At 39.7% G+C, this 24,098-nt stretch overlaps 1 protein-coding gene across 2 annotated transcripts; it reads left to right on the top strand.

Annotated features, from left to right (window-relative positions):
- Nucleotides 1-464: 464 nt before the first annotated feature.
- Nucleotides 465-24,098, top strand: castor2 (cytosolic arginine sensor for mTORC1 subunit 2). Of its 2 annotated transcripts, XM_005458249.4 has the most exons (10): nt 465-547; nt 700-840; nt 10,327-10,397; nt 12,044-12,237; nt 15,194-15,326; nt 16,697-16,820; nt 18,891-19,001; nt 19,945-20,027; nt 21,127-21,221; nt 21,755-24,098. In XM_005458249.4, the coding sequence occupies exons 2-10, from the start codon at nt 728-730 to the stop codon at nt 21,815-21,817; spliced, it is 987 nt and encodes a 328-aa protein (XP_005458306.1). In that variant the 5' UTR covers nt 465-547; nt 700-727; the 3' UTR covers nt 21,818-24,098. The 2 variants fall into 2 exon arrangements, with proteins under 2 accessions (XP_005458306.1, XP_025766532.1); XM_025910747.1 differs by lacking the exon at nt 465-547 and having other exon boundaries at nt 554-840.

Genomic DNA, 24,098 nt, shown 5'->3' with positions numbered 1-24,098 from the left:
CGTTTCTACATTTTTCTTCAAAGTAAGGGCATAGAAAAGAAAACCACATTAAAACGGCCTTTATCCATTCACATCAATGAGTCGTCAAGGTGGTAGAGTCGATATATGTAGGAATACTGAGGTAATAAACCTTGGAGCCAATTCCCAAGATTATTAAAATAATAATCCTCAAATCTAAGAGACACAAACTAGGTAATAGTTATTTTTAATGGGAAACTGATGCAAATGTTTATACTAATGCTAATAATAATAACAATAATAATAATAATAGTGATAATAATAATAATAATAATAATAATGATAATAATAATAATAATAAGAAGAAGAATATCAATAATAAGAATAGTTTAAGACAGCAGATATAAACAACAGATAATATAAGACTTAGCAGAGACTTGGAACGGATATTTTTTAGGCAGATAAAACATTTGGCAGCCTCCCCACCCCCACACCTCCCTGGCAGAAAAAAAAACAGCTACCAGGCGCTTTTATTTTGAAAAAACCCAGGCCGGAAGTGCCAACGTTTCCGTTGGAGGTTTGACAGCAGGTCCGTTTTTACCGCTTTGCTTTCTTTATTCCACCCTGTCGCCCTGCTTCTTTCTCTGTTAAATACGTCTCGGCCTGCCGTCTGAGTGTATTTATTTATTCATGCATCTAATTTGAAAATATTTAGCTTTTTTTTTCTTTTTTACATTTTAGTCCTTCCTCAAATGAGAAGACGTAAAAGATGGAGCTTCATATTTTAGAGCACAGCTTGAAAGTGGCGAGTATAGAGAAAGAGGGGATCCAGATTTGCACTCACGGATTAATAAAACTCGCCTTCCTGGCCTCCAAAACAAGGTAGGTAACTTCCCATTCGTGACGTCCACGTAAAAACACAACCTTTGAATGTTTTTCCACATTCTCCTAAGTGCTGTTTACTGTTAACATTAGAGCAAAGTAATGCCCGGGGCTGCATGGACTTGTATGCTTGTGTTAGAAAAGGTAGCGGTATTCTCTGGTGCTCCAGCCAGGTCCTTTAGTTGTGTTAACGCTTCACAAACGCGGCTGTACGTGTTGTTGATCCCTGCTTCCAGTTTCCAGGCCTATCCTTGTTCTGTAGTGTCATTTTGTAGCTCCGTGCCATCTGTAGCTGGGTTGCAGCCAGCAGAAGTGTGTGTGGGTGTTTTACCTCTGTCAGGACTATTATAACAACATCAGGAAAAACTTAAACAAGCAGCAGAGGACATTTACACTCTATATATGCTGGATCCTGTCCAGCAGAGTGGATGTTAACAGCCAGTCAGCCTGGCGAAACTTTCATTTAAATAGCCCTGGCAGTGACAGGATAGCAGGCCTGTACACTTGCCATAGCTCTGTTGTGCAGTTTTTAACACTCTGTTAAAATAAGCCTAAGCAAATTAGTTCACACTCTTGGCTCTGTGTGTGTGTGTGTGTGTGTGTGTTTTCTTCCTGGCTATTTTACAAGAGGGAAAGACAGTCCAAGTGTGGCAGTGAGCTGGCAATCACGTCCCCCTCTTTACTGAGGATAAGTTACTGATTAAAAACAACAAAATAATAATAATAATAACAGTCAGATTACTGATTATTACCTGATGTAATTAAGATTAGCTTAAGGAGCACAGCAGCGGCTGTTGTTCTCGTTATCAGCAGATTAGGCTTTTGTTTAATCTAATAGTTGATTGGTCTGTATGAGCAGAGAGGAATGCACCAACCATCAGCCAAAATTCAGCAAATATTACTAATATTAATCTAATCAACCGCTCAGTTCAGTCAAATAGTTACTACTCTTTGACTCAATAACATAATGTCATCACCAGCTGCCCCTCTCTGTTGGACTTGTCTCATTTTTGATTACATCTACGTACAGTACTGTGCAAAAGTCTCGAGCCACCCCTTTCTTTATGTTTTGCTTCCATAAAGCCAGACTTCCTTAAATTTTTTAAGCGGTTTAGTGCACTAGTTCTGCAGGCTTTCTGAAAGGTCTTTCAAAGTTTGTCTTTGGATATCGGCTTTGTTCATCTATAGCAGATGAACTGATGATGATGATGATCTGAAGGTCGTGTCCTTAAGAAATATGAAAAACATGTTGCAAAGACCTGACACAGGACCTGTGAGATGCCTTATGGAGAGGTCTCATGGAGTGACCATTTTCAAACCAAATTTGAAAATGCTGGTTTAAATCTTCATCGATATGTATGCAGGTCAGCAGAGAGAGTGAGTGCCTACAGCCATTTGTAAGACATGGTGGAGATACTGTCATGGTTTTGGACTGCTTTTCAGCCGGTGGTGTTGGAGATTTTCTCAAAGCTGATAAAATTGTGAATGAAAAAAATAACATCAGATTTTGATCCAACATGTAATACCTTCTGAAAAGTGTCCAATTGGCAACGGCTTCATTTTTCAGCATGACAATGATCCCAAACACACTGTCAGAGCAGTAAACACATAGAAAAATACATTTGGACACTATCAGTCATGGATTGGCCTCCCCAGAGCCCAGACCTCAACATTACTGAAGCAGTGTGAGATCATCTTTATAGAAAAATGGGTAAAAAGACAGCCAACATCCAAAGAAGAGCTTTGGATGACTTTGACTTTCAAGAAACCTGGAGAACTATTCCTGAAGACTACCTAAAGAAATGACAAAAAATCTTATGCTGACTTTAAAGTATTAGAATTGTACAAACAAAAATCCCTGTAGGATTGTGGACACAGATTTTACTTAGTCATGTGGTCAGAAATGCCTAAAGTCCTACCAAATAAACTAACAGAGACTCGCTGCCTTTACTGTGTGTGGACGGATTAGTATTACAGCCATGTGACGCTCCCCAAAAGCCCCAGTTTGAGTATTTAGGTGTTAGTTACTTTAAAAATCAGCTGTTTTAAGTGCAGTGTCATAGTTTTGAGCTTTTAGTTTAGTAATCATTGTTTCCACCACACACTGGTGTGGTAAAATAGGAAATGCAGAACTTATGTGTCAGTGTCAGGAAACACGACACCTGTGGTTTTGTCTTTTTGTTTGTTTTCTTTAAACTAACTGTTGTTTGTCATGTTGTCTTGATATTTCCAGTTAAAGCAAGAGCCAGAGGAGTTATTATCCATGTGATTTTGCACTTTATTGTCACTTATCTCAGTTCTACTTTGATTTGATTTAGAAAGGGAAAAAAATAATCAAATTTTAAAAAGAGCTACAAAAGTTATACAAGCTCTAAATCAGAATCTGAAATAAGACAAGCTCATCAGACATTCTCATTCGGCCCAGTCCAGTTAATGGTGGCACTGTGGTGCAGTGGTTGGGACTGTCTCCTCGCAGCAACAAAGTCCTAGGTTTTGATCTCCTAGTCAGCTTTCTGGTTGGAGGTTGCCTGCATGGTTATCTCAGGCTTTTTCCCACAATCCAAAGGCATGCATGTGATTCTGAATTGGCCGTGGATGTGAGGTAGTTAAAATCATAGCGTGAAGTGCTGCATGAATGTCTTTGACTTTGAGAGGTCAGTAAGAGTAGAAAAAAAGAAAAGCAATGCTAGTCCACTTCCATTTTCATCAGATTTTCCAGCCACCTAAATTGATATATGTAAAAGAACCGTTCTCTCACTGTATTCACAAGTGCAGAGTGTTACATGCATTTCCTGTGTGCGTGCTGCCTGTGGGTGTGATAATGCACTTCGTCCATTTTCTCTGGTGGTACAGCAGAAACGGCTGGTTTGGGTGTAAAGAAAGAAACTTCACTTAACTTTGTTTTGTTTGTTTTTTTCCATTCAGTTTTAACTTGGCGTTTTGCACTTGTCTGTTGTGAAATCCCCCCGCCACTGTGAATACAAGCATGAGTTCAGATTACAGATCTGCTCTTGCAAACATGGGTGTAGATTTCAGAGACGATGCAGGGAGTACTTACAAACTAATATTTAGAACACATGCATTTATCTCTCCCAGTAAAATCGTGTAAAAAGCAGATGGCTTATTTAGAAAAATAATCACATTACCCAGAGGAATGCCACTGACAAGTGTGAGTGCTTTTCTTCAGCAAAAGGTCTTGTTTACTTCCAAAATGTGAATATAAATTCAGTCAACAACATCGAAAGTTCATACAAACGCTGAATGTTTTGTGGGAAAGGTAACAATCTCTGTCTCGACCACAATCACACTATTGCCAACTGTTGTTTAATTAAGGTTTTAGCAATCGATTTCACAGCAACAACGTGCAACAAGTTGGGGAATACATCTTTTCCCCAACAACTGGTGGTTGCCAAGTGGTCAACAACCAGTCTCAAAGCCCATGTGACTGAGGACTCACTCTCTGACACTCACATCTGTAGCCAGATAAACACAAATAACAACAAGCTCAAACTGTGCTTGTATGTGTGTTGACATAGCTGTGAAAATTTTCAGTGAGATAAGCTGACTATACTTATTTGAATTTGACACATAATACATGTTTTTCCAGTAGGGTGCTGGATTTTTCTGTTGTTGTTGGGTTTTTTCCCCTTATTTAAATAAAGACATTTTAAACTTTAAGTTAATGCAGTAAAGAAAATGCACTGGGTGCTCAAAATTTCCTTCACAAAGGCCCCCAGATGCTTCACTTCCTCCCCAGTGTACGAGGGAAACCTACATGAATGCTGCTGGAAGGCAGAGAAACAGAGGAACATATTAAAGTTTCATTTTATTTGATTGAGTAATCATAGCTTAAAGGACTCTTACTCTTTTCAGCCTTACTTGTACACAGTACTTGGTGATTTGTGCACATCCCTAAGTCATGCACTGTATTTCAAGCTGGAGGTTTATGTGGCCGCCATCCATTAATGATTACATAAATTCATTGTTTGACTGTAGGACACGAGTGTCCGTTAGACGACACTGGTTTTGCAATTTGTTTCTTTTTGTAGTTGTTTCTTTTGCTTTCCCCATGAATCCTCTCTGTACTCTCCCATCCTCCACCTAATGTTGTTGAAGCAGCAACCTTGGCACCCCTTCGTGCCTCCTCTTTGATAAGCCAATACAACAGTGTTCTTTCATCCTTATCATAGTTCTCTTCTGTGCCTCCTTCTTCCACTGAACATAATATGCATGCATGCTTAAATGATTTCCAGATTTGAGAACTAAAAAGTTTTAATCTAATCTTTTCCTGTAGTTTTTCCATAGACCACCTCAACTTCTTTGCCTTGTCTACTTTTGCTCACATTTACAAAATTGACTTTATTTAGAAATTAATCACATTTTATGACTTGACCGAAGCTGGAAAAACTAGCAGTCCTGGAAATGTTCAAGCATGCTCCTAGCAGTCCTAAGAAAGAAACTCGATGCCAGCATGTGGTGATTACATAACATACCTCTCAGTGCAGCCAGCTGATGGAAATGCCCTGTGGTTCTCCTTTAGAGTGAAATTTGATGCTTCTATATTTGAGACGAAGTAAGTAGAATGAAATGCAAAGTATCTTCAGATGTAGAGTAATCATATGAAAGTATTCTTCCGCGTATCACTGGAAGAATATTGGCATATGCCAAAATAGTATCAAGTTATAGTCTTTCTTGCGTGCACACAGTTTAAAATCAGTGTAGTGAGTGCCAACACAATCAACTGCTCATCCAACAAGAACAAATGTAGAGTCATGTAAAGGATACAGTAGGACAAAAAAAGTGCATTTTCTTAAGCTGCTAGGGTAACAAGTAGAGTGATACACCTGTCACCACACAGGTGAGACAGTTGTGAACCATTACTGTGTACTCGTGCTAACAACTTGATTGCTTAATATGTTTCCCGGTTCAGCTGTTGATTGGCTCTTAAAGGCAGGAAGAAGGCAGCTGTCATCTTTAGCATTTCATGATTCTACCACAGATTTCTATGCAGGATTCATAGACTGTCATGTCTTTGGATTTAGTGTCTCTGTGTTTATATGGAGCCAATACTGTCTTTCTAGTTTTAGGCAGGATTAAAAAATGCTTCTTATGAACACTCCAATCAGACGACACTGACAGAATAAGGAGATGGTATAAGGAGATGCAATAACCCCTTCACGAAGCAGCCGGAAGAATAATTTTACCATGTTAAATGATTCTTTCTGGGCTCGCCCTCCATCTGAATGTAAATGTGTAGGGATATTGGTGTCTTCTCTTTCTAAATTTGACAGCCTGCCTCTGAATGAAGAGCAATATAATGATTGCAAACACTGAGCTAAACAAACATAATAAAAAAAAAAATAGATAGCTGGTGAAAAGGACGAATGCTTATCACACCGTTCACATCCCTGGCAAATGTCTGAAGTCTTTAATTGGTAGGAGTTCAATAAATGTTTTTTAAAAATATCTATAAACCACAGACTGTATATAAAAGATGGAAGAGTAGAACCAATGCAGAAGCGCATTAACTATTCATTCTTTCTTCTGGTCAGCAGATCGATTGTCGAAAGATCTCCACCTGTATAGAAGTCTACTAGAAGACAACACTTTGCTTGATTCATGACCTCAGTAAACTCTTTCCTGATGAGTTTATGGTCTCAATAACTACTTCCCACTCTTACTGAATAGAGCATGATGCTTATGCTGTATATTATGGCCCTGGTACAGATTGGATGGCGATAGTCAAATTGGGATGATAAAGGAGGGCGGACTTACCTTGTCCAGAGTCCAGTGTTTCTCACACATAGGCTGGATTAACAGTAGGCGATTCATACCGTGAACAAGCATGTTTGATCCCTGCATTTTAAGGACTCGGGCATACACGCCCCCAGCACAGATCTTCATCAAAGTTGCTTTTAGTAGCTTAGAAATACGTGGAAGGACAGTGTGTCACCACTTCTGTATTTAAGCCAAATTGTGGACCTCATTGTGCTTTGTAAGCACCTCAAAAGATGCTGAGACAAAGTGAACTGTATTCTAGATACAAGCCAACACCCGGATATATTTCCAGCCACCCAAGCCATTTTTTTTTTTTTTTTTTTTTTATCACAGAAGCTATCTGTTTTTATATTAAACAATCCCCTCGTTCAGATTTTCAAAGTTCAGTCACTGCTAATTAGCCATCTCTGGCCTGTTCTCACTCCTGTTTCCTCTGGGTGGGCTATTCAGATCACTGTTGAGTCAATCCCCAGAGACCCTAATCTTGTGCCTGGGCAGACTCCAACTCCACAGTCTTGGACTCCAGCTTGCATGTTTGTTCTGGTGTGACGATGGCTGCGAGTGCTGGAGGGTCATTCTAACCGGAACCTGGAGCAGATGGAGAAGTGGTTCATGTGTCACTACGATGAGCTCACCAAGACTGTGGAACAGGACTGCTGTCTCACACTGCACTTCAAGACCTTGAAGTTTGTGCTCATTGACTGATAGTTCCTCCATTATGTAGAGAATTCATTATTATTAGTAGTAAAAAATATTACATTTATCGGCATGTCTTGTTTCATGCACCCCAGTCCCATGTCTCAGTTTTCACCACAAATACAGACTAATTATGTAGGAAATACACGTCTGGATTGACATCTCTGCAGCTACATCCACCTTTTATATATACTCTGTAATGTAAGTGAAGCCACTGTCTTAAGTTAAGAAAAAAGGAAATATCTTGTCAAAGACTAAACAAACCTTAGATCCAGATTAGAATAAATATGAACATTGGTGATGTAAAGATATGGAGATGTTCTGCTTATTTAAACTCTTATTCTGTACATTCTTTCAATTCCTCTCCAACTCCTAAATAAAATTCTGTCACACTGTTGTGTTGGATTAGTATACCTTTATGCAGATCATATATCAACGTAATTCCATTAATATGTGCCCTGAGTTTTTACAAACACATTTGCAGTGCAGTGGTTGACAGCATAAACTCATTTAAAGGCTCCCTGTGAAGTTCCTTGCAGGCACACAGAATGTGAGTAATGAAGGCTGAATATTCAGAGATCACCCCCACAGTCGGGAGTAGCACAGTAAATCTGTGCAGCTGATCTAGATGGAACAATGTCAAAGACTGAAGTAAGTCATTGATTAGGTGTGTTGCCAGCCCGGGCACAAGAAAAGCCTTCAGTGCACATCATTCTAATGTTCTCGCTCTGCAAAACACCCTGCAAGTCAAAGTGACAGTTGACAGCTCATTTAATGCCAGGAGGAAATCCTGCTGTTCCCTCTGAGAACATTTCTGAGAGCCTTTCTGTTATTCTCTTGTCATTATTCACACCTTTCAGCCAATATGAAGTGTGAGCTTTCAGTAGCTGGTGTGTAAAGAATGTGATTATCGGAGGAGCGTTGTGTGTGTTTTTCCTACTGCACCGTTTTCCCTTTGTTGTAAAATCTTTGGGGCACACTTTTGAGATGGTCTCTAACATCCTTCACCATCTGAGAACAGTTTAAATGCGATGAGCTGAATGTCAAGAGTAGGGTTTGAGAAAAAGTGACCTTCAAATATGGTCAGATCTGACTAATGGTTTTCAAAAGTGTCCTCTTAACAAAATTTGATGAGGAACGCTGAGTTGTTGAAATTTCAGTTTTTGACTGGTTAAGAGCTTTCTGTTGTAATGAACAGTTTAATTCTGATGTGAGGCTGTAAGTTAACCTGTATTGTAATAAACGAATAATCTGTCACTTCTATATACCATACCTCAGCAAGGCACATGATGATGCAGAAACAAGGCAGTCAAAAAGAATCGAAATACAAATAAATAGAAATCTAGGTGGGATTTTTCTATAACGCCCTTGCCCAGATGGGCTTATCAACAGACAAATCTGAAATATATGAGCACTGAAACAAGTGCAAATCTCAAGTTCACAACAGTTTGACTATGTGCATATCTACTCAGAGATTGGTAGAGCAGCAGTTAGTACTGTTTCTTCACAGCAAGATCAAACCTCCTGGTTGGCTGGAGGCTTCCTGTGTGGAGTTTGCATGTTCCAGGCTGTGTGAGGTCTCTCCAGGTTCTTTGACTTCCTCTTACTGTCCAAACACATGTATGTTTTGTTAACTGATGATTGGAATTTTGCTGTAGGTGAGACTGCAAAGTGGATAAAGTGCTTAAGTGCATGTGTGAAAAAGGCAAAAGTGGCTTATAGTGAAGAGCACTCTGAGTGGTCAAATAAGATTAGAAAAGTGCTAAACAATAAAAGCTGGTCCATTTCATGCTGCATCCATAATATGAATTAGCATGGCATTTGCCCAGTGCTCTGGTGGGATGAGTCAGAGACGTTGACCCTGAGGGCACTGAGTTCTGTGTGTGTGGGGGAGAAAAAGTTTTTCCAAATCTGCTTTTAGGCAGTAGCCAAACATTTTAATTGTTTAAATCAGATATGACTGAGGATTTCTTGGAAAATAGTTACTCAGATCATTATCAAGACTCAGCTCAGTGGCACAACTTGCTTTTAAGACTTTGTCTCCACTGTTGTTGTGATGAAATTATGCTTGTGCAAGTTTTTCATGAGGTTATTGCAAGTTGCAGTAAGTCAGGTAAATTATAAGTCCAAAACACAAACGTCAGCTGGCTTGTGGTCTGTGTAGAGGTGGTCAGTCAGCAAATTCACTTCTTTTAATCGCATAGTGACCAAAGATTATTTATATAATTTCCAGTAAATGTTTGTGTGAATCTACAGCTACACTGGCCTTTGTGAAACTTTGGTTTCTTTAACAGTGAGAATTAAACTGTTTGACAGATAAACCAGAGCTAGAATGAGATTATTTTAATTCCAAACACTTATACCAAAGTTGTATATGTATATCTATGGCCTAAAACGTGCTTACAGATGAGGTTTTTAAGCTAAATGGGATTTCTGTCAGTTATAAATGTTTTGAGCTCATAGCCTCAGTATATGTTTGTGCATTTAAAAACATCTCTGGATCACTGAGATTCCTGTCACAGCAAAATTTTCCTTTGTCTGTTGAAGAGGGGTAAAGCTGCCCAGCACTTTATTAATCACTGGGTTTATGAGCCTCATATTCAACAGAAGATGATGAAGACATGCATTGGTCCTTGTGGGTGTTTATTTAAAGGGGACCTAATATCCTTTTTTCCTTATTTTTTGTAATGATGGTGTATGGTCAGATTAAACAAAGTTTCAAATAATCACATAAACATTTTTGATGAAATTGTTCCAAACGCTCAGTTTGAGACAGATTTTTCTGTGTTTACTGACTTTTATAGCTCTTTAATACCCTCCTGCACTTATTTTATACCCTGAAGCACTACCTTCGTCTTTGAACAGTCTATAGGTTAATTCTCCATGATGTGTGTGTTTTATAGTGTGTTAAGAAGGAGAAACAGTGAAACATTATTTAGATTATTTTTAAACTTTCCACTTATATTCTCCACTGTTTGATCTCCTCTCCCTTTTCTTTTCTCTCCAATTTAGATGCAAGTTTTTCAGTTTGACAGAGACTCCAGAGGACTACACCATCATCGTCGACGAGGAAGGCTTTAAAGGTGGGCCTTGCTTTGTGGATACTAATCTTTGAAGTCACTGTGGCAACCAGAGATCAGGCGGCAGGAGAAGGTCGCATTGTGTAATCTATGATTCTCACCAGCACCGCGCGGCTTCAGCTGCCACTGTTTGAGCACACTTTGTCATTATAGATGTGAGGCCAAGCTGCCGCTCGCTGTGTTGGCTGAGTGAGTGAATCCGTGTCATTACACACCCTTCTCCAGGGTGACCCTCCTTGGTTACCCTGGAGACTACAGGCTATTTGTTGCGTAACTGGTGCAGGTATTTTCTACTGGTGGCTGGCTCTGTGGGTTATTGTCTTATATTGAACTGAACTACATTGTGAAATTAAATCATACTGGAAACTCCCAAGAAGATGTATACTATATATCCATATGCATATTGATTATGTACAATTAGTCCATAATTAGCCCATGAGTGCACAACCCAGTTCAGGCCACATGTTTTGGGTAGGTTATACTTTGTATGTTGTAAATTATATTTGCACATAGGTATTTGGACATGGACGCAGTTTTGGTAACTTTGCCTCTTTTCACCAACACAGCAGCTTTTAAATCAAACCACCAGCATGTGGTTGAAGTGTAGACTTTCAGCTTTAATTCGAGGGGTTTAAAAAAAGTATTACATAACAGTTTAGAAATTACAGCCATTTTTCTACAGTCCCTCACAGTAATTGGACATTTCACTCATGGGAGTATCATTGCCAGGTGAGCCCTGTTCTCTTTTTTACTTGAATCCGAACTCGCCTAGCAACTAAAAGTTATGCTTTATTAGCCTTGTTTCCTTTAGGATTAGTAAAGTATTTCTAAAAGATTTATATTGATTCTGGGTTTGAAAAATAAAGCCAGCTCTTCTTTTTACCAGATGTGTTGCCCCCTAATGGCCATTAGAAAGAAGTCCAGCTCTTCTTTCTCCATGAGAAAATGACCCTACTTCTCACTTGTGCTATGACTGCATTAAACACTTTGTGTCGAGATAGTGGTAGTCTTAAGTTTTCTTTAACAACTATGAGCAGATTCAGAGTTAAACAGAGGATGAACCATGATATGCTTTAGTGCATTGACGTCTTATTTACACAGTCTGTGGTTCTTACCTGCAGGGTTCATTATTTTATCCCAGTCACTGGTGTAAACACAACCCTGGCTTCTCTGTGTTGAAGTCATTAGACAGCTAAAGGTACCAGTGACAGGATAATGATAAACGTTAAAACTCAGAGTTATGATGGCTCAAGAAGACAAAGAGAGTCATCAAGGCACGAATCTGACTCACGAATGACTCAGAAAGGGAAAAGCTGGTCTAATATTTAATGCTTTTGCTCTGTGACCTTACCTCAAAGCTGTTAGAAGTATCATATTCCTAATAAGTCAGAAATAAAACTGTATTTATTATGCAAAAGTGACTACATTAAAGATCAAAAAAAGAAAGAAATGAGTGCAGATGAAAACTACTGATACCCAGCTTGTTTTTTTTTTTTTTATTCCAAAGCGGTTGTTGGTAAAGATTAAATCCATCCATCTGTGTTGCTGCCTCTATGAAACAATCAGTCTCAAATCTTAACCATTTAATTTTGTGACAGCCAAACAACTGTACCAGCTCCACTCCCAACTGTTTGTGATTTCATTTCCAGAGCTGCCCCAGTCGGAGCACATCAGCGTTGCTGACGCCACGTGGGTGGCCCTTAACGTGGTGTCAGGAGGTAGCAACACATCCACTTCACAACCCATAGGAGTCACCAAAATTGCTAAATCAGTTATCGCACCACTGGCCGACCACAACATTTCTGTTTTCATGCTGTCGACGTATCAGACGGACTTCATCCTGGTGAGTGTGAATATTGTTCATGTCAAGGTTCTGTGTGTGAATGGTGTGGGTCCCGACAGTCATGTGATGCTCTCAAAAAATGACTCGACACACGGCTCGAGGGGCTGGAGCCATCCCAGTTGACATCAAGCAATACCATAGGCTGGATTAAAAAATGGGTCTCTGAGTAAGGTCCGCACAGAAGCCCCTTAAATATCCTTTCTAATAACCAGCAGGGAGCGTTTTGCACAAAGATCTGATATTATAGAAAATTACCTTATTGCTCTCTTGATATATGGCATCAGTAAGCACGTTCCTTAACAATTTATGACCTCGAAACTAGTTTTGCACTGTGGTTTCATGTAGAGTACAATGGTATGTTTTTGGGGTGAGGCTAGTTTCAGTTTCACTATTAGATCTTCCCTTCATTCTTCCACAGTATCTTTTGTCCTATCTCCCTCCTCCTCACTCCCCACTTGTCGCAGCAGCCTCCCCTTCCTGAGCCTGGTTCTTCCGGAAGTTTTTCCTTCCCACTGTCAACAAGTGACTGTTAATAGTGGGTGGTCTGATTGTTTTGGTTCTCTCTGCAGTAGTATAGAGGTTTACCTTACATTTTAAAATGCCTTGAGCCGAGTTTTGCTGTGACGTGGGGCCTAATAAATTGAATTGAACTCATGAACCAAGATGATGATGCCAAAATATCCAAGTTGAGACTTTAAAGTGGGACTTTATAAACCCATAGGTGACATCATGGTAGCCCATCTTTTGTATATAGTCGGTGGGTGAGAGGCAATATACAGCTGTATACATTGAACAGGCCATCACTCCATCACATGCTGAGCTGAATCAGAAGTTAACTGTTTCTAGTACCATCCTCTGATCTCACAGGTATTTTAATGGCGATAAGTAGAAAAACGACACTAGCAACTGCTGCAGTGAGAGCCGCCTCTCCGGTGCTTATTTGCATGCTCGGTGGAAACCACTGGGATGCATTTTAATTGATATGAATCCAGACTGTGCTTCAGGTATCATGACAGCACTTGACCTCACGCAGCTCCCTCCCCCCCTCGTCTGTCAGAGTGAACTGAAAGTGCAGTTTCTTTTTCAGTTCTGTTTAGTAAAGATGATTGTGTGTGTTTTATGAGCCAACAGTTGATCTGCTTCTTAACATGCTCGGTGTGTTGCATTATTTGTCTGTTATGCAACTCCTGGCACCACAGTTGTTTACATCTACAGTGCCTGATATGAAAAAGCAATAACCTTGGATATAGTGTACCTTGCACGGCCCCACTTCTTTTGATTTAGGATGAAATCCTTTCTCATGCCTTTTTGGCTACAGGGAGTCTTTTTTTTCTTTCTTTTTTTATTGCCGTGCATTTGTGGAAAAACAAGGCCTGCTGACCAGCTTCAGCATGTTCATGAAAATGAAAAAAAAAACAAACCTGTGTCGATGTTGATAATCTGTTACATAAAGGGGATCAGCAGATCAGCCTCTTGCTGGAATTTAAGGTATCATACTCGGGGCATGCTTCCTGTCTCGACACTGGCTCCTTCCCACTGTCCTAATTGTTGGTATATAAGATGAAAGGAGGGAAAGAAAATGTCCCGCACTGACCTTGTTATCCACACCCACAAGCCATCTCCCATCTTCATCTCACTCTGTGTTGCATTGCATTACTGAATCCCTCAGCAGACCAAAAGACAAACCAGCTTAAGATGTTTTTTGTTTTTTCACTGCTATGATCTTTTGTGTTACATAAAGCAGTAAGGCCTGACCCAAATGTTGAATACACTCATTTCAACAGAGCAACAAGCATCCAGACTGAGTCAGTCTGCTCAGATCTGCCACACACACCAGCTTCTCAGGAGCAACAATTACAAGAGCGACATCTAATACGCCAATTAAATTCATGCCGCCACCCCCCCACCCCTTCCCACCTTAAACAGAGATCAGCTTAGTTTTAATTAGAGACAGCAACGTTAAAGAAATATAAATATTAATTGCTCCATTACCATAATAATTTTGGTGGCTTTTTCTCTACCCCTGCTGTCAGCAATTAGTTTCAAAGAAATCTGGAAAACTAATTTCCTTGAAATTTGCTGAAAAGTTCTGGCTCCCCGAGGTCTTCTTGACCCTTTCACCTTAATCTTCTAATTCTCCACAAGACATATCAAAGCCACATGCTCGTGAACCCCGCTCTTAATGCAATTACACAAGGACCAAAAATGCAGAATGCTTTTGAGTGAGTCATATCACGATGATCTGATTAGACTGTAACAATAATGATCTTAAATGCACTGGCTCGTGGCCACTTCTCACTTTTCATGTCTTTCTTGGTCTGTTTGCGTTTCAATTTGCTTTGTTTTCTAATTCTAACCGTTGTATGTTCCTTTGCTTTATGCTGCACATGTTTACCTTCGTCTATGAAAAGAGTTCAACAAATAAACCTGCTTTGACATATTGCTCAGCTCTAATGATGCAGGATTGTACTCTCAGTACGCTGGTGGCCTAAGGGTGAAGCTGTCGATTAGCTGCATGCGGCTGTAAACAAACCTTCAACAATGACAGCATGGTTGGCATAAGAGGCAAAGATCCATGTTCCATTTTGTCCGCCCATGCTAGTACTCACAACTAAAGGCTGTGTTTAAAGTAAAGAATGCAGCTTTACTGTCTTCTCTGCTCCTCCTCAGAACATATAAATCTGGCTGAATATGAACAGCCCAATCCCATTTTCTGCTCATTATCAAAAGCCATTTTGTAGGAAGTCATTAAAAGCAAATGTAGATTAGGCAGAGCAAGAGAGTGGGCGCACTGAAAATAAATGAAAGCATTTAATTAGAAAAAAGCTCGGGCTAGGAGAATAAGAGTGGGATTTCCCATCAAATGCTTTCTCTGAAAATTCACCGACATTTCTTCCCTGTTACATATTCATCATTTACTCTTGACCTCTGAACCCGTTCATGTTGCCGTCCGCAGGTTCGAGAGCGAGACCTCCCGATGGTCATGCACACTCTGTCTTCCGAATTCACTTTGTTTCGAGTGGTCAATGGGGAGACTGTTGCTGCTCACAATCTGGGGGTGACCAATGGCTTTGTGAAACCAAAACTTGGTAAGTGTTAACAAAATAATTGAATATTTCTGACTAGAGACAAGCTTAATTCTTTCATCCTGCCTTTAATAGCCTTTAATGTGGACTGCCATTTTAATATTTCTGCAAACTTGAGGGGGTCCATGGCCAATACTTGGGCCAAGACGTCCAGTTTACTGGTCATTGTTTATTAACACGGATCCATTTTTAAAAAGCCAAATTGTCGCCACTGTGTGGTTTTGAGATTACATCTGCACAAATGCAATCTGCAATGCGATTGGACGATAGTATATTGATATTGAGATCTCTGTGATCGGAAATGTGTTTTGCAAAGCACTTACAAGATGTTTTCAGACTTGTTTCTTCAACGTAATAATCTCTGCATATTAATTTGTGCTGTTTCCCAGATATTAAAGTGGACCCATTATGTTAATTTCCAGCTCCATTTTTTTTCTTGGAATCTATTAAAGTAGCTCTGCATGATTTTTACTTTAAAACAAACCTTATATTGTACAACCTCGGTTCATTCAAGCCATTTTGACTCCGTTCTTTCTCCCTTTGAGACCACTTTCTTCTGATTGGCTGCCCCTCATGCACAGAATGTTAAAACAGCAGGTGGGTGGGGCTTCTGTGCTCACACCCACTGATCACCATATTAACGATCCACTCTCAGTGGCTCAGTGGCTAAGTGTTTACTGTACGCTGAAGCCTGTCCTTGTGGCCCACATTTACAGTATTTAATATGAGCATCAACGACTGGAACAGCATGCATGTGATATAATATAATCTGGCCCCCTTTAAGCCTAGTCCCGGATTAAAAGAAAATTTTAATGTTTCCACTACAGGAAATGGAATATAAAATCTATAAAATGGGGGTAAAATGTAATTATGCTTGTTTCTCAGCACTGAAATAATAATCGTTTAATGTGGATTTGTTTTTATTACAGGTGAGATGCTAACATTTTAAGTTTTATAAATGCGTAACCTTTTTCAGCACTGTTTAAATATAAAATGTGCAAACATATACATCAAATTGTGTCTAATTAACCTTAATGTTTAAAGGTTTATTTATGATTGTAGAAACGGATGTTGGATAATCTCCACTCAAGCTCCACTTAAGTGTATTGTGGTGCTTTCAATTACACAGCACACAGTCTTTATCACTGTTCAAACAATTTCTAAGTGTTTTGTTCCTGTTGGTGTACAAGCTGAGCTTGAAAGCTCCTTCCTAGTGTTGGCAAATGCAGTTTTCAAGCTCAATTTTTCACCCAGCACAGACAAGGGAAGTCTAAACCTGCTCAGATGAATGGAAAAAGGATGTTCAGAAAATGTATTGCCATGTAGTCTTTTATTAAGAAGCCTCCTAAGCCCTCATGTATTATCTTTTTCAGTGCCCCGTCCCATCATTCACCCCTTATCCAGTCCCAGCAACATGTTCTGTGTGACCAGCCTGGACCCAGACACACTGCCCTCTGTGGCCACTCTGCTCATGGACGTCATGTTTTACTCTGGAGGGTAAAACATTTTACTACTTCATTAAGGCCCTGAAGGCCTTTTGCATGTTTTGCCAGGATTCCACTCAATCACTGAGAACATGAGGACAGCATCTCTTTATAGTCTATTAATCAAATGTAGGATGTTACCTAAAAGGGATAAAACAGCAATTTAGCACATTAAGAGAAGTTTGGCCACAGTGGAAAGTAGTATTCAGTTTTTTTGTTATCTAATTATCTAAGTTAATCTAAAGTTATCTAATATCTTCTGCTGGAGCCGTGTCAAGTCTGAAAAATTATCTTTGCTGCCTTGAATTATATGGGTATAGTGGGTATAAAATTCAGGAAAGCTTATTTTCTCGAGAATAGAAGACTATTTTCACTTTCATTTCCTAGACAAGGAAGAAAAAATTAGGAGATGCTAAATGGTGTCATTTTTGGGAAATGTTCTGGAGCTCAGCCCACACAAGAGGCTCAGTGTCAGAATATGTTGACCTGTGATGCATCAGTTTGAACCCTTCTTTCATCTTTTATCTGTTTCACACATTAATCATCTTCATGTAAGTGCAGCACCAGAGCGTAAGACTAACCCCACACAATAATGAGAGAATAGTGTAAAATGATTCCATCCATTGTGCGTTAGTCTGCATAATTTGAGGGTTGTTTTTTTTATACATATATGTTGTGTGCAGTAATACTTTAATTAGAGACCTTTTTGGTCCTGTCAAAGCAGGCATTAACAATGACTGCTTCCTTCCACTTAAATGAGCCAATTTTAAGGCCTACCAAGGTGTTTTGTGTTTATTCACTGATATGGCGCACTAGGATACTTTAGAAATGTAAATTACAGCACTTTCAATGGGCATTTTCTTATTTTCTGGCTTTTGACAGTCAAAACACCTGCTGTGAAATAGCTCTATAAACTAAAAGGGGGAAAAAAGGAAACATTTTTTAATGTGAGTTAATGTGGTGACTTTGTAAGTGTAGAGCTGGCTGTTTTCTGCATAAGGGTCACACAAGCTGTAATTAATTACTGCCACTTGTCCAGGTCCACGTTGTTGCACTGCCACCATCTCTGATTATTAAATCTGTGTTGGTGTGGCTTCTCTGAGTTGAAAGTCCAGCTTGACAGGGCATTCAAGTTGAAATTCTAGCTTCTGATTTCAAATGGAATATGCCATAAAGTTTTAACAAAAAGCAAGAAAATATAGGATTTGTTTTCCTCCTTGGAATGGCTTTACCTACTTTCTAAGTTAAAGTCCAGCTGGGGGTGGTGTTCCTCCTCCTCCACCTTTGAAAACACTAACTTCCAACTTCAGTTGGAACACCACAAGATCGAGAGGTACTCAGATTCCCATACTTGGGGCAGCAACTCCTCACTGACCCAGACTGGGTATTCCACACTTTGGACATTTAGTGATTTTTCGTCATCAGCTGCTCTTACCGTCAGTATGAGTAAAGAAAAAAGCTGACTTGAACATGTACTCCTTGGCTGACTAACCACCTCTGCCTTACATGACGAAAGTTGCGTACACATTGCGTGCACTTTGAGGCTGGCTGCTAGTTGCTTGTGGACAATCCAGGGTCCTGTTGCCTAGGTGACCTCTAACTTATTTACTAGCAGGTTATATGCCAATTGATGGTATTTTTCACTCTCATTGGTAGTCCCTTCAGGCGCTCGACTGAAGGGCCTTTATCACAGGCTTTATCACAGGCCCCGCCCACTTAATGTCTCTAGCTGTAGTTGCTTGAAGATGTCAAATGTCTTACACTTCCTATGGTCTCTGATCGACACATTTTCCTTTTTTTAAAAAGGAAAACCCTGAGTTCTTCAAACAGAAACCAATCTAGTACTCAAGCTGTTAGGCAACACACAGAGTTGAGGAATGTCTACCGTTTTGAGTTGCCTTGCCATCCATTCACACTCTGGCCTTTAACACCCTTTTTATTTCCCTCCTGTGTAAGAGGACACACACTTGACAGTCTGTAAAGCGGTGCGTGCTTGTTGTAGCCAAAAGAAAAAAAGCTAACTGGAAATTAATCAAAGTGTCACAGGTCCAATCAAAAACTGTATTGTTTTTGTCTTTGCCAGGCAAAAAGAGTCTGGAGCATCCAGTGAAGACTCAAACCACATCCGCTTCTTCTCCTTCTCCCTGATCGAGGGCTACATCTCTCTGGTCATGGATGAACAGACAACACAAAGGTAGAAGAAAAACACCCACCACTCAACATTTCATGTGCACTGCTGTAATTAACTACACTTGTTCTTTTAAGGTGTTGTTGTCTGTTAATCGCCACTAAAGGGACAGCTTGTATTCATGCAGGGGAGTACGTTTCTGATTGTAGTTTGAGGTGGTGATTAGTTTGTTGCTAGGCAATAAGCAGAGCTATTGGGTGTATTGCACATAGGTCACAGTGGGTTTCAGTCTGACTCATCTACTCCCCAGTTTCTAACAGTGTACACTAATTAAGCAGGAGGGCCATCAAGGAACTTGAGCAGCTGCAGGTCCCACATGGTTTCTCCTGTGTTAGCATCTGATCAAAGGCTGCCAATTAATACAAAAAGGTCTGCATTATATTGGTTAGTAACATCTTCAATCCATGTGGAAGTAAAATAACAATTGGAGTGGACTTGAATTGTTAAGTTTAGATTTTGTTTCTGCAGCATGTAGGTCAGCAATGTCCCTACGTTTTATGTAAGACCGAATGTGTTGCCTTAAAGGGATGGGTCACCCAAATTACTCTGCCTTACAATGGCTCTTTTCTTCAGTGCAGCAGGGTGCACAGCAGGCACAGACTTTACCTGTTTTTGCACTGTGCTGAGTGGCTAGTGGCTTCTTCTGACGCACCTTTATCTGCTAACTATGCCTGGTGCCATAATTTGTTAAGTAAAGCAAATAAAAGTCAAATAAAGCCACCCTTGGAAAACATTTAAAGATGACAGAGTTAATGAAATACTGGAACTGGAACTGAATGATTTAATACTGTGTTTATGATGTCTTATTATTGGTAACAATTCAGAAATATAGAGATTGTATGACCACACTTGTGGCATAAGTGAGTAACTTAACCAGCCTTTATGTGGTACAATTGTATTTTAATAAATACTGAAGCTAATCTAATTGTTCTTGGGTTTTTTCTTCCAGGTTTCCAAACAATGTACTTTTTACCAGCGCCTCTGGTGAGCTTTGGAAAATGGTTCGAATTGGAGGGCAACCTTTAGGATTTGGTGAGTTTTCTGTTTTCTGTAGTTATGGATAGAAGCAGGCCACATGCTACTAGAGACTGACTGATCGCCAACACGGCACATGTTCAAGTATCAAGATCAGCGTTGTCAGAACTGGTTTGAAAACCATCCCAGTGCACAGTTATCCAGGTAACTGTGGGTTTAACACAGAGTCTGTAGCATTAAAAAGGTGGTTTGCTTTTTACCAGGGTAGATTGCCATACTAACTGCAGGTTATACCCGAGATGAGAGATTAACAGGTATGAAATCACCACTGAAAACTGTGTCACTATTCCTGGAAGTTCTAAAGTCTTTATCCAGCCCTAAACAGACAATAAAAAAGACTATTTACAGGAACTCTTTCCTGTTGCCCTTAATGTATGATTCTAAAACAAGACACCTATTTGTACTTGTAGGTTAAGCCTACGTTTGAATCATATTTTTCGTATTTATTTCTTTTTTGCTGTGAGACCATTAAACACCGGGGCAGCAGGTGAAAGTACAAAACTGCACCTGCAAACTGCACACACACCTGAAATTTAATGGAGTAGTAATAATCTGTCAGATGCCCCCTGTGCATAAAGCTGAGATACTGAGAAGTCTGTGAACTTACATTTATTTGTATTTTTGTCGGCTTTCCTTCCTGGCTTAAAATAAATGAAATTTTATTATTACTGTCCAAAACTCTTAACGCTCTTGCACATTATTACTGCACTTTTGATCCTATAGTTTTCCTCCCAGACACACTCAGACTGCTGATTTGTCTGCAGCAGCTGTGTTGTTTTATAGTTTTCCTTTGTAAAGATAGTAGACCTGCTCATTTTTCTGGTTGGTTAGAGGCTTATGTTAGTTGATAACCACCTTCATATAACAGCTTAGCCTGATTATTGATGCTTAGGTAAGTGAAGCCTTAGCAGACAAAAAAAATGAAATAGTTAGTCAGAATTTCACAAGAAGACCTCAGACCTGGCTGCTCTAATCAGGATAATAAATGTATTATCATGATTAATGTGTATTGTATTTATCAACATGCTTTAATGAGTTGTAGAGTGGTTGTGGGGCCTGTTGAGAGGTTAAAGAAGGTGTCTTTAATGGTCTGCAGATGAGTGCGGCATCGTGGCTCAAATATCAGAACCGCTGGCGACGGCTGACATTCCAGCTTACTACATTAGCACCTTCAAGTTTGACCATGCCCTGGTAAGAAACAGTCTCTACTGCATATGTTTGGTTTGTAATCAACTTGTTTGTAATTGTTGGGCTGTTTGGTTAGTCTAACCAGTTCATGACACCATGATAGACTGTATATAAAAGATGGACATGCATAGCATCTGGGTCTGAAGAGTGAAGCCAGTGCAAAGGTGTTTTTAAACTTGCATTCTTTCCAGTGGCCAGCAGGGAGTTGCTTGTCTGATTTGTATAGAAGTCTTTGGGAAAATGGCTTTGCGACTCCAGTAAACTCTTTCTTAATGACTTAAGTCACTAGTTTAAGTCAAGATTTTTAGTTCTTGCTTTTCACTTCCAGAAAACCTTCAACTTGAGGCTTTAAGAACACACTAAGCACTGATCGTTGCAACTATGTCCATCTTTTATATACAGTTTATGGCATCAGCATAGGCACTAAGCAGCTGGAGAAAAACTGTTTCAGCTTTTTCAGATGTTTTTAAGGCCATCAAAAAACATCTGAAAACACAATCAGAAGGTTCTAATCAGCTACTTTGCATCTTCTTCAGGTTCCTGAAGAAAACATCCAAAGTGTGATTGGCGCGCTGCGGACTGAGAGTGCTGCACAGTGAAGGAAGCTGGAGAAAGCGATGACGACTACCATCTCCAAAGTCATTTTGTCTAAACGTTTATCATGTCCAAAAAGTGCCAAGAGCTTGCTAGCAGACTACTGTGGGTCAACTCTGAAAGGAAGGACGGAGGGAGAGAGGAGGGTGACAGTGTGTAAGGGATGCCTTTGTTACTCGACCATTTTCTTTACCCCCCAACTACTCTTTGCCTTCCTTCATGCCCGAGTCCCCTCCACCTCCACCTGCGCGCTCTGGTAGTTTTCGCATTAGTTTACCAAACTGTCTCTTTTCTTCTCTAAAGCTGCTTCTTCCCACTCCCTGACCCTCCTGAGCACCCTACTGTATTAGTTACATAATTCCTCTCATGGAAAGATGACGAATGTACTCTCAAAGCAAAATAATTATTATATATAGTTATCAAATTCTCCTTTTTTTTGTTTGCTTTGTTTTTCCACAGGTCATTTTTCTCAGTGCCAAGATGTTTGAATGCCTAAACCGATGCCTTTGTCTAAAATACTGCACATGTGCAATTGAAGGAGACAGCCAGCGTTGGCGCTTGTTTTTGCTTTTTAGTCATTGTTGAACATGTTTTAATCATCGATCTGACTATTGGAGTCCCCCAGACTTAAAATCAGTCTGGCGAAACATGAAGTGAATCATTTTTTTGTGCATTTACTAAGTTACATCCATGCACACTGTGAGCAATATGATCGACGGGCCAATCAGGATCTGTAGATTTGATTATTTTCAGCGATTTGGCTGATAGGCGTCATTTTTGTGAGAGGTTGTTGATTTCTTATTTGATTTTGGATATGATATAGAAAACAAAGTTCCCAAATGACGAATTCTTAATAACTTCTCCCACAGCGTCACAATCAGTTCAAAACGTCTCTTATTTTGAGACATTCCCATCAGCCTCTTCTGCACACTATTTGTTACCTGAAATGGTCAACATGGTCCTCATGAGACCTCTGAAACACTAGCATGTGAGCATTACAACCACTCCCACACTAACCACTATGTGCCAAATTTAGGTTCAGTTTGCCACAAAATTAAATTTACGTCTGTACCGTCTTGTGAGGATTTTAAATTAGCTCTAAATTGTTATACATGTTATTTTTCTTTGTTCATCTTGTGTCAATTAATCTAATTTAAAACATAAAAACTGAATGAGGGCCGAAAAGTGTTGATTAAAAACTCCATCCAGCTATTCTCTTCCACTTATCCTCCTGATATTTCAAGCTGAAAAACACGACTGAAAAAAATCGCAGTGTATGCCCAGCTTTAGTAAAATAATCAGTGCAGATCTATACCAGGCACATAAAATTTCAAATTACCTTTACAATCTTCCTCTTACCCAAAAATATATCTGAAACTCCAACTGATATTGATTTTATTGATGGATAAAAAAAAACAAAGATAATCCACATCACCATGCATTAACTTTACAATGCAAAGTATGAAAGTAGAGGCTGCAGGAGGAAAAGGAGGGAGCGACTAGCTCCACCCTGTCAATACTTCAAATAAGCCCCTACCAACAACACTGAACACGGTAAAAATAACAGAAGTTCCTCCACGAGTATCTGTCTCATTTAAAGAAACCGTTCACTACTAAATAGTTGCTTTTGATGGCAATCATACTAATAAAATAACCCGTTTTCCAACCTTGTACTGCCAAAAACTCATGTTTGAGAGCAATTACGCCGACACTTTCCAGTGACCGTGTTGCTCACAGTGTGCATTGGAGTGAGAAACGCTGAAAAGATTTGCATCGACACTAGTAATAAATTACTGAGCCACTTCCATGTGCTAGAATAATGTCAGTGCAAGTGTGCTAACATAAGCTACGGTTCACACAGGGGAAGGAAGGTTACACTCCGAGCCCTGGTGTCCATTTTGGTCTTGAAGCTGCCCCTCTCCTACTCCAGTCTGCACTTTAATGCAGGTCCCACCCCCACAGACCTGCTGTACTGATGTGAACACAGAGAGGGCTCTTTTCTTTAGGTAGATCTTGTCCACATGGAACGATTTCTGTTGGTATTAACCGTTGGTGATGATGTTTTTCTTCCTTTTTGTTTTCTTCTCTTCACACCACCTTCCACCTATCTGCAGCCTCTCCTCTGATCACATTTGATTAGTAGATAATCTGTATTTATCAGTGTTAAAACATGAGGAAGGTGTTATTTCTTCTGATTGCATTTCAAAGAAAAAGCCTTTCATTTTGAAGCTTCTTTTGTGGGGGGGTGGGGAAATAAATGAAAAAAATAAACTAGCTGTTTTTTGA

The sequence above is a fragment of the Oreochromis niloticus genome, linkage group LG10 (genome assembly GCF_001858045.2).
Source record: "Oreochromis niloticus isolate F11D_XX linkage group LG10, O_niloticus_UMD_NMBU, whole genome shotgun sequence".
Classification (NCBI taxonomy): domain Eukaryota; kingdom Metazoa; phylum Chordata; class Actinopteri; order Cichliformes; family Cichlidae; genus Oreochromis; species Oreochromis niloticus.
Note: the sequence above shows the minus strand (reverse complement) of the source record. Positions and strands in the feature narration are given on the sequence as shown.

Excerpts from the sequence above, each read along its gene's own strand:
- castor2 (XM_005458249.4), top strand. The coding sequence starts at position 728 with ATGGAGCTTCATATTTTAGAGCACAGCTTGAAAGTGGCGAGTATAGAG. Across the intron at positions 841-10,326 it reads TTCCTGGCCTCCAAAACAAG|ATGCAAGTTTTTCAGTTTGA; the intron begins GTAGGTAACTTC and ends TCTCCAATTTAG. Across the intron at positions 20,028-21,126 it reads AGGGCAACCTTTAGGATTTG|ATGAGTGCGGCATCGTGGCT; the intron begins GTGAGTTTTCTG and ends AATGGTCTGCAG.